The sequence below is a fragment of the Cataglyphis hispanica genome, chromosome 3 (genome assembly GCF_021464435.1).
Source record: "Cataglyphis hispanica isolate Lineage 1 chromosome 3, ULB_Chis1_1.0, whole genome shotgun sequence".
Classification (NCBI taxonomy): domain Eukaryota; kingdom Metazoa; phylum Arthropoda; class Insecta; order Hymenoptera; family Formicidae; genus Cataglyphis; species Cataglyphis hispanica.
In genome coordinates, this window is record NC_065956.1 from 11,255,605 (window position 1) to 11,265,887 (window position 10,283).

The 10,283-nt window shown below is 34.6% G+C and overlaps 1 protein-coding gene across 1 annotated transcript; it reads left to right on the forward strand.

Annotated features, from left to right (window-relative positions):
• Positions 1-5,195: 5,195 nt before the first annotated feature.
• On the forward strand, positions 5,196-9,952 carry LOC126859250 (luciferin 4-monooxygenase-like). Its single transcript, XM_050610336.1, has 8 exons — positions 5,196-5,361; positions 5,663-5,791; positions 5,928-6,135; positions 6,537-7,024; positions 7,601-7,778; positions 7,937-8,158; positions 8,504-8,733; positions 9,205-9,952. The coding sequence occupies exons 1-8, from the start codon at positions 5,323-5,325 to the stop codon at positions 9,364-9,366; spliced, it is 1,656 nt and encodes a 551-aa protein (XP_050466293.1). The 5' UTR covers positions 5,196-5,322; the 3' UTR covers positions 9,367-9,952.
• Positions 9,953-10,283: the final 331 nt, after the last annotated feature.

Here is a 10,283-nt window from a genome sequence, read left to right on the forward strand (position 1 = left end):
AGCCGCAAATTGAGGATTCCCAGGTTTATAGACAAGATCGAATGAAATTAATGGCAACGAGGGAAGGATTACGAGGAGGAGACGCAAGATGGACCGAGCAGGTGACCGAGGTCGAGAAATAGCGTGGAACGTCGTTTCGTGAACAAATTCTGACAGCGAGGAAGGAATGCCGAGCTTTCCGACGCGAATCGTGCACGTTAAATCCGGTTACTTAGCAGATTGAACCGCTGGAATGGAATTCGAACCGATAGTTTAGGGGATGTTTGATCAAGCGACGAGCGCGGGACGATAAACCAGATGGAGAAGCGACATGGAGAATTTTATCCCCAGTCGTTCCGCTTCTTTCATCAAATCAAATCGACGCCTATGTTCGCACTTCCCGGATTAAAAATTTGATTTCATTCATACATTATATAGAATTATAGAATTAATAACGCGATACATGATAATGCGAACTTTTAGGGTATTGTATATAAAATAATTTATAAAAAAATTTAGAAATTAGAGAAGCATATAATATACTAAATATACATTTAGCAAGTATAACATTCAAAATGGATGCAAAATATCTTGAATGTTCTTTGAATTTTCTTTTAAATTACTCTACATACCTTTCTCAGAATCACGATTATTTTATCATAATCTTATTTGCTTACCATATCAGCTGTTGTCTTATTTCTCCTTTCGATATCAGAACATATTCTGCAATCTGCTGTCGCCGATAACAGTCGTCGTTCATCGTCAAGAAGAATCTGTCAACATTGATTAGACGGATGTTAGAGCGTCTACTTTCAACAGCATATATTATCGAGTTAACAGCGCAAATCTAATTATATCCCCGTCTAATTAGCTGTCGTTGAGCGCGTTGCGTCGTCGTGTAAACATTCGAACACGCCCGTATCGGAACGAAGCGTGTCGCGACGATTAACGGCCTCGAATTGAATTCTCTGTATCGCTTGGATCTCGGAAGGGACATGAGATAACCCCGATGACCGTGGGGCAGCGACCATAATTACGGGCCGCGTAAACGTATCGATAAGGAGGGGAAAGGGGATGGGGGAGGATAGCATATTGATAGAGAGAATCGCGTATCGATAACGGGGCACAGAGCAATTCCACATAATCGGCAACAAACCATAGTCCTAAGGCAGGTCAACTATCGGGCAGAAAACGCATCTGGTCGAAGGGAAATTCTAGATTTCCCCCGAGGACTTCTTTGAGAATCACCAACCGACCGATGCCTCACAAGCCCTTCATCTACAGCTACTTTCGTATCGCAGTCACAAATACTACATCTTACTTGAATTCAATTTCATTTCTTACTTGAATTTAATATCAACTCATGTTGATAGTCCGCTTTGCAGCTCGCGACTGATCAAAAATAAACAATTTGTCTTCAAACAGCAGACTGAAAAAACGGATCATAAAATTTTTCGTATGAATGTGAATTATGTAATCGAATATATATATATATATATATATATATATATATATATATATATATATATGTTTCATTCTTTATTGCGAACATCGTTATCTTTTTTATCTCCTTAATTGTTGATTACGCGAATGAGTTTATTATTAAGAAATATAATTTTTCTCTCCTTTATATTGCTCGATGTGCTCGATATCAGAATATGTATACAAATGTATACGGGGTGATCATAAAAAAACAACAACAGAAATTGTTTTTGAATCAACAAGCCTACATATTGTACGATCTATTTATACAAAGAAATTATTGTATATCTTTTTAAAATGTTAATTTCTTAAATCAAAATTTAAAACAAAAATTATATAAATCAGACACATTTATTATCTTACCAAAAACCTTTTGCGAAAATGAGAACACCATTCAACATGAAAAGGAAACGCGCACGCACACGCAAGAGAAAGGGAGAGAGAGAGAGAGGGGGGGGGAGGGAAAGAATAAACTGAGGAGCTTATTTACCACTCGTTAAATTCCTCCTCGCTGGTTGAATTACATGGCACATCAAAGCTCGAGTGAGCACTGGAAGTGGAATCAACGTTACCAGAGTTTTCAGGTAAATACAGTAAGCTTGCGCGCCGCCTTCTATGTGCCTGTTACCTCAATATTGAAGGATTGGAACTCCCTTGTTTGAAAATGCTTATGGGAAATTGTCGGATGCCATGTTGTTCGACCATAGCATGGACATACTTATGGTAAATCATATAATATATTCTATGCAGACACGATGTATATCAGAAACTACAATCCGTTCCACTATTACATACCCTTGACTCCTAGATGTTTCTGTACATTTATATATATATATATATATATATATATATATATCAGGGTGTCCGATAATTCGCGGATTACACTTTAAGGGAAGGTAGAGGATGTTATTCTGAATAGAAAAGTCCTGTACCATTTTGTGATTTTCTCAATATTTAAGAAAATATTAATTTTAAAGATCAGCCAACGAAGTGCTGCGAAAGCTCGTGGCGCGAAAATGCCTCCACTGTCAATTGATACTCGGTCCGCGGCGAAGCAATGGGAGGAGCAGTTTGCGAGCATGCTTCGCTATGGCAACCGAAAAAAATACACACATAATGAAAAGATCACATACATAAAACGGAGCACGCATTATGTGTGTATTTCTTTTGGTTGCCATAGCGAAGCATGCTCGCAAACTGCTCCTCCCATTGCTTCGCCGCGGACCGAGTATCAATTGACAATGGGAGGCATTTTCGCGCCACGAGCTTTTCGTGGCACTTCGTTGGCTGATCTTTTAAAATTAATATTTTCTTAAATATTGAGAAAATCACAAAATGGTACAGGACTTTTCTATTCATAATAACATCCTCTACCTTCCCTTAAAAGGTAATCCGCGAATTATCGGACACCCTGTATATATGTCGGGAGTGTATTTTGTGCATGTAAGTTACATATTGTACAATACGAATATACATAGCATTATAACGATTTCTTATAATAACATAAACTGACATATTAAAATTATTTGATAATGCTTAATAATGAAAAAATGCAACATTATTATTTACATTTTATTATTTAATATTTAATCTATATTGTGAGCTCTATGTACATATATTATGCATTAGTTATGAGATTATTTTTGTTCTCTTTCATACACATACACATATATGTATATAGACAGAGATAAATAATTACATTAATTAATGTAACATTCTTTCTTCTAAAGCTATTTAGAGTAAGTTGTAAAACGGCAGTCGTGCAACTTAGAGATACGCAACTTATCCTTGTAAATACCGTTTTGCCGAAAACAGTGAATAGTTTATTTGTGAAACCATTTCCCGATGTGTAAATGAAACAGCACAGGGAATGGATCTGAATAATTAAATATGGACATAACAATTTCTCTGAGATTGCATTGCAATATTCATCTTCATTGGAATAACTACCCATCAGGCAACGAAAATCATAATATTACATAATCGCAATCGCTAGTTAATTTTCGTTTTCAAAAATATTCAAAATTTTACGATCCAAATTATTGTTTCGAGCGTGTATGTGTGTGTGTGTCTGTGTGTGTGTATAGTTCAGATATAAATTATATAAAATTTGAATCTTTATAAAAATTACTCGTTAAACATCATTATCTGATATCGTAATATAATAACGTTATATGATATAAATTTAAGTTCTCTGTTGGAAGCACACAAAACTTCCTGTGACATACAACGAGAGGAAGATCAGTCAAGATCAGTCAAGTAGAATCTCAGGTTGTTTGACTGAACATGAGCCATGATGCGATGAAAGCGTTGTATCGTTGCGAGCGTAGAATTTCTCGATGCTTGTTAAACTTTTTTTACACTAATAACGCGTCAATGCAAAATATTAATTCTCATCGGTGAATGAATGAATTTGTCTCGATCAAAATTCAACTTGGCAGTAAAATAGAAATAGCACGAAAGCGCACGACATACAAATCTGGAGATTTGAAACGTTGTGTTTACTCCGTTGGATAAAAGTGCATTCATGATATCATAATCAGTCGATAAGAATATTCTGATAAAAGATATATTCTGATAAGAGAATCCTTCGTTCAATAAATAGATACTTATATTGAAACAATTAAGTTTCGGCTTCATTGATGTTGTTATCTCACGTTGACATTCTCATAAATTTTACTACGTTCTTAGCGTTTTGCATATAATATCTTCAAATATATAAGTAAGAAAGTTTTTGGCGATTGTCTCAAGATTACGATCAAAGTGCGGACAGTTTAAAAATTAATGGTAATGCCGCGAATGTAGAATAGATGGACAAGATAGTGGCTGGATGAAGAGAGAACATCGAGATTGTCGATTGTAAAGCAAAGTTCGAGAAACAGAAACCGTTCCCGTCACCTTGAGTCGGCGGCGGCCGCATAGTGCACTCTCGTGTCACGTTGCCGCATTCATAAATTGGTTAGAACTTAGGACAGACGACCAACGGTATCCAATTAGTCCTTTAACGCTGCTTAATGCAATGATAAACTATGCCGGGTTAACGAAAGAAACATAAGTACGATATATTATAATTACAAAGATATGCATAAGAATATAATATTTAAAAATTATATCCATTATATATTACATAATCATGATTCTTATCAAAATTTTAATTAATTAAACATGAATTTTTAATACTCTTATAATTTTTTTCTTGATTAAAATTATATAATATTCAAAGAAAAATTTATTTATAAAATAATGGTATATAAATACTTTTATTTAATAAAAAAATTTTTTCAAAGAAATATTTACTGCTTGTTTCTCCCTTCTTACCTACAGTTAAATATTTTTTTAATGTAACTATTTTCTTTTGCGACATTTCGTTAGAATAAAATCGGATCGCTGCATTAAATCAAGAGTTTTTATTCAGAGAGACTCGGAATTACTCAACAGAAAGAGAGACGTTCGTGGACGGGACTTGCGCACATCCGAGCTTGCATACAAATATTTGTCTTTCCTCGGTATATCACGACAGCATTGTTTCGCAACGCATTTGCGAATAGTAGGTTTTTTCCTAATGGATCTCTTGATAATTTCCATCGTAAAAACAAATTTCTGAGAGAACGTTGATATACACTCACTGTTCGTCACAACATTACTTATCCCTTCCACCCGCATGGAAATCGTTCACTTTAATACTTTATCGCAGTTTTATAATAGTATATAAGTATATAAGTGAATTATTGTCGCAATAGTATCAGTAGTAGAGATGTGATCGATAACAAAAGCTGTGTGCTCATCTAGTCGGTTATATAAGCTTTAGATTTGTTTTTAGAATATATCGAACATTAAATATAGTGTCAAGTATATTTTTATATGATGATAAACCTAAAGAATCAAGATATCGTCGAAGAGGTACAGATACAAAAAATGTTAAAAAAAAACTTGTAATGTTAGCGTCATACATGATATTAAATTTAAGTTTAAAATCTCTTTATTTGAAATTCTTGGAAAATTTCATCGTTATGGCTCTCTCTCTCTCTCTTTCTGTATATATATATTAGAACTAACTACATTTAAATACAATAAAAAAAAAATAAATCGAGTTTGCTATGAAGATTCTTTTACGCTGCATTGCAATTTGTCACCTCCGGCGTTTAAATTTTCAATTTATAATCGTCAAATATATATAATTGCACTTGCCACAACTTTTTAGGATAATCTAAGGTTTAGGATAGAAGACAATATATTGATTGGCAAGGAAATACCGATTTACGATCAATACACAAACGTCGGAGCGTTGGTTTTGGAAAAGCTGCGTAGCAAACCGGAATTTGTCGCTCAAGTAAGTAGATGTAGTCTACTTCTATGAAGAGAGTGTCGATAAACGTACGATCGGATCGACTTTAACGTAAATTTCGCTAACGTAAATTCGCCTTTAAACTTCCCACTCGTTCGATCCATAATGCGTATGTGTGTAGGTGGAAGCGGTTACCGGCACAAAGACCACTTTCGCGGAAATGACGGAGAAAAGCGTGAAATGCGCGCTGTGGTTGAGAGAGCAGGCTGTTCAACCGGGCGACATAATCGGCATTTGCACTCACAATCACTTGGAATCATACGTACCGCTGCTGGCGGCACTTTACGTCGGCGCCATTAGCAACCCATGGGACAATGAGCTCTCCCCAAGTACGTTATTACTTTTCTCCCGTTTTTCCAGCTTGTTCTTGATTCTTTTTTCCGAGCATTAAACCATCGACTCATCGCCGAATGAGATCCGATTTTCCGCACGTACAACGCGGCAGTGCCGTTGTTGCGGAGCATTTCATTTCAATCTTTTTCCCTTTCGATTATCTACCTTTCTTTTCATTTTTTTTTTTCTTTTTAATCAATCGACGTGACGCAGCACGAAAAAAGCTCCCGAATTACTCGGACTCATAGAATGTCGCTTTTATCTTTGTCACGAATCCGCAACGAATATGACAGATTAATGCGTACAAATACTATAACGAAAGTAACGATGACGTCGCGTGGAAATTTTTTTTCAAACGCACGGAATAAATTTACATAGAAATTTCTTCATTTTTCAGCGACCGCAAATTTTTTTCTCTCGCTAACAAGACCGAAAATAGTGTTTGCGAATGTTGAATCGATCGAATGTTTGGCACGGATCGTCGAAGAGGACCACCTGGACACTAAGCTCGTAATATTCGGCGAGCTGGCGGGATTTGAGAATGCGTCTTTGACGAGCGTTTTACGTTCCCAAGATATGGCAAGGATCGATGAATTCGAGTGTTCGAAGCTGACTAGTCCCGATCAGATTGCTACGATCGTTTGCTCATCCGGTACCAGTGGTTTTCCGAAGGGCGCCGAGATCAGCCACGCATCCATGATCAATTACATGACTCACGTCAAGATCCATGATCTTAACGGGCACATATCCATGTGGACGCCTTCCATGCGTTGGTATTGCGGTCTGTTCATCATTATCAAGGCTATTCTGGATTACTCTAAAAGGATCATAGCTCCAGATTACGATGACGACGACCAACTATGCCACTTCATCGAGAAGTACGAGGCAAGTGATGGAAGATTAGCATACAATCGTGTAATTGCCTATTAACGGCGAATCGGAATCATCAAAACATATATATATCAATAACAATGATAAATTAATAAATTTGTAAGAGATGACATGGTGAATAACGTGTTATTCTACTGAGTAGTTTTAATAACAATAAACAATTATTTAAGAGACAATCTCTATAAAACATTTTTTAGCGACAAACACGGGCTTGTCTAAATAATGTGTACAGCATCTTATAAATTAATTGCAAATTTATGATAGAAAATTTGGCGATATAATGTGATTTATTATGCGCTTCTCGCACACAGCATCTGTGTTCGCATTATTATTTCCATTTAAGAATATTCTTGCATATAAAGGATATTATTTCATGCGATATTACGGTCACGTATTCGCGTTAATTTGTGTTAATTTATGTCGCGTGGCGAATTTACTAAAGGATAACACGATGCCCGAATTGAGGCTCATCTACAACTGAGTGTGATAGTTGCGCCGAATGATTTATTGCCTCGTGCAGGTAATACCGCGTGAGAACGTTCGAGTTTAACGGCGTCGTTTTGCATTCAGGTATCCTGGTTTAGATGTGATTCCTGCTTCCCCATTCGACTGGTAAAGTTCGACGTATTAAGCAAGTACCGGTTACCGACATTGAAAATCCTTTTATTTGGCGGCGCACATTTTCAGAGAGAACTGCAGCAGTCTCTGGTGAAACTTTTACCGCACACCAGTGTCATATTGTGTTACGGTGAGTTGTACCGGACTGTCATAAAGATGACAAATAATAAATCGTTATTACAATCTTGTGAATTTCGTACAAGTGCGATAGCGCAAACAAAGCTTAAAACACATATGATGAAGATGCGACGCGAAAAAAAAAACAATTTTTGTACAAACTGCCCGCAGGAATGACGGATTACGGTGGATTATGCGCCCGTCAGACGAAATATAGTAAACCGGGCAGCTGTGGATTTGTGTGCGAAACAGGACGGCTGAAGGTGGTCGATCCTAGCACAGGAAGAATCTTGGGGGCTAACAAAACCGGAGAAATATGGGCCAAATCGTCGTACATGATGAATGGATACTACAACAACCCCGAGGCTACGAAGAATGCTATCGATTCGGACGGTAAGCATGAAATAGTTCGACACGTCATTGTTTAGAACAAATGTAGAAACTTTAATTTGAAAATATATAACATCTCAGAGTTAACATATTTTTGTCCCATGTAGAGCGCTCTCTCAAATCAGAAATAATAAAAATAATTTCAGTTATTAATATCAAAACATCGATAGTTTTTACATGTTATAAACAATTCGAAAAATATAATATTAATATAATATTAAAAATATTATATTATATAATATAAATATAATATTAATATTATATAATATTAATATAATATTAATATTAATATAATATTAATATTAAAAATTGTAATATTTTAGCGTGTGCAACTTGCTTTAATTGTAGGATGGTTACACACGGGCGATCTAGGCTATTATGATGACGATGGCGAAATCTTCCTCGTCGATAGAATATCGGAATTCATCAACTATAGAGCTATCAAAATATCGCCTGCGGAAATCGAAACTTTGATTCAGCAACATCCCGCAGTTCTCGAAGTTGCTGTGGTGGCAGTGCCGCATGCTATCGAGGAGGAACACGCTATGGCTTTTGTCGCAAAAATACCCGGCAAAGAGGTAATATTTTACTAAATGAAAATTCGTAATAATTGTAATAAATACAAACAATGACAGATGTGTTTTTATAATCTTCATTTTATATTAATTGCACATCTCACATCTTTTGCAAAAATTTTTTCTTTCATATATATTATAAATTATTCTCAAAAACTTATTTTTATGCTCTCATAAATTTTTTCTATTAATCTGATAACACAATAACATGTTTATTGAATGTTATTGAATTTTTATATTTTTTATAAATGTATTTATGTAAAAAAAAAAAAATATCCAGAATAATTTATGTTGCCCAAATTTTTCCTCCAAGAGCAAGTAAACTTATAATATAAATGATCTGCATTTATTGATTTGTACCAGAAAGAGAATTGACCTGTTTTTGCGCACACAGTTTCAATTTACTGCAAACCCTAAGAGTTTAACCGTCTTGCCCTACATACGTTACATTACAATTTCTCACGTAAATTCCAGGCGACGGAGCTCGACATAACCGACTTGGTGAAGCAGAACATGCCGTGGTATTGTAGATTGCATGCGGGAGTTAAATTCATGCAACGGCTGCCTCGCACGGCTACGGGAAAGATCGCTAAGAAGGAACTCAAGCAGATTGCTAAAAATTATGTAACAAATTAAAATTATAAAGATTGTCAATATTATATTTACATAACTCTTTTGTAAGCAGTTTATAATATAATATAATTATGCAAAAAAAAAAAAAATTTTTTAAATATATCTGATAATTTTTTCCGTGTATTATAATATATAATAATAGTATATAAAAATCAAATAATATAAATTCTTTGTGTATGTTTTATTTCTTATAAATTAATTTAATGTGATCAATGTTATAGAGAATTACCCTTTGTTTGCAATTAATAAATATATAGAGTGTAGGTATATTGTATTATCGCGTATCCTCGTGGTTTATGCGTATATTGTTAGGTAATTATCGATGAAATATGATATGATAATATCATGATACGTTAAGATATGTGTATCTCGTTTCATATTTATAATAAACCAATTAATAAAGCGGTACAAGGTAATTATAAATAATATTTATAAAAACAAGCATTTTTTTTATACTTATATATGAATCAGTTATGTATATAAAATACTATTCATGAATAATAAAAAAAATATATTTTTTTTATACATCTTAAAAAAGTAATATAATAGAAAATTAAATTAAATAAAAATAAAAAAAATTTAATATTTATTCCATTTGTATTTATTTTGCTGGGATTACTTAGATTACATTATTTCTCTACATAGAAAAACATTACGATATAAAATATTGTGGCAATATTATAGTTTAAAGTAATAAAGACTATCGTCAAGAAATGTTAGAACGAAACCCAAGAGATTTTCCAAACGTCTTACTCGTCTATTTCACTTGTCATTGTTGAAAGCGGATTTTCTTTCGCAGGACATTCATGTTACGTCGTTCCTATTACGTATGTCTACGAGTATCACGATGCATATGCATCAAAAAGAGAAACTCGAACGAAGCAAGAAAAGCTCCGTGCAATACCATAAAATATGTCTGC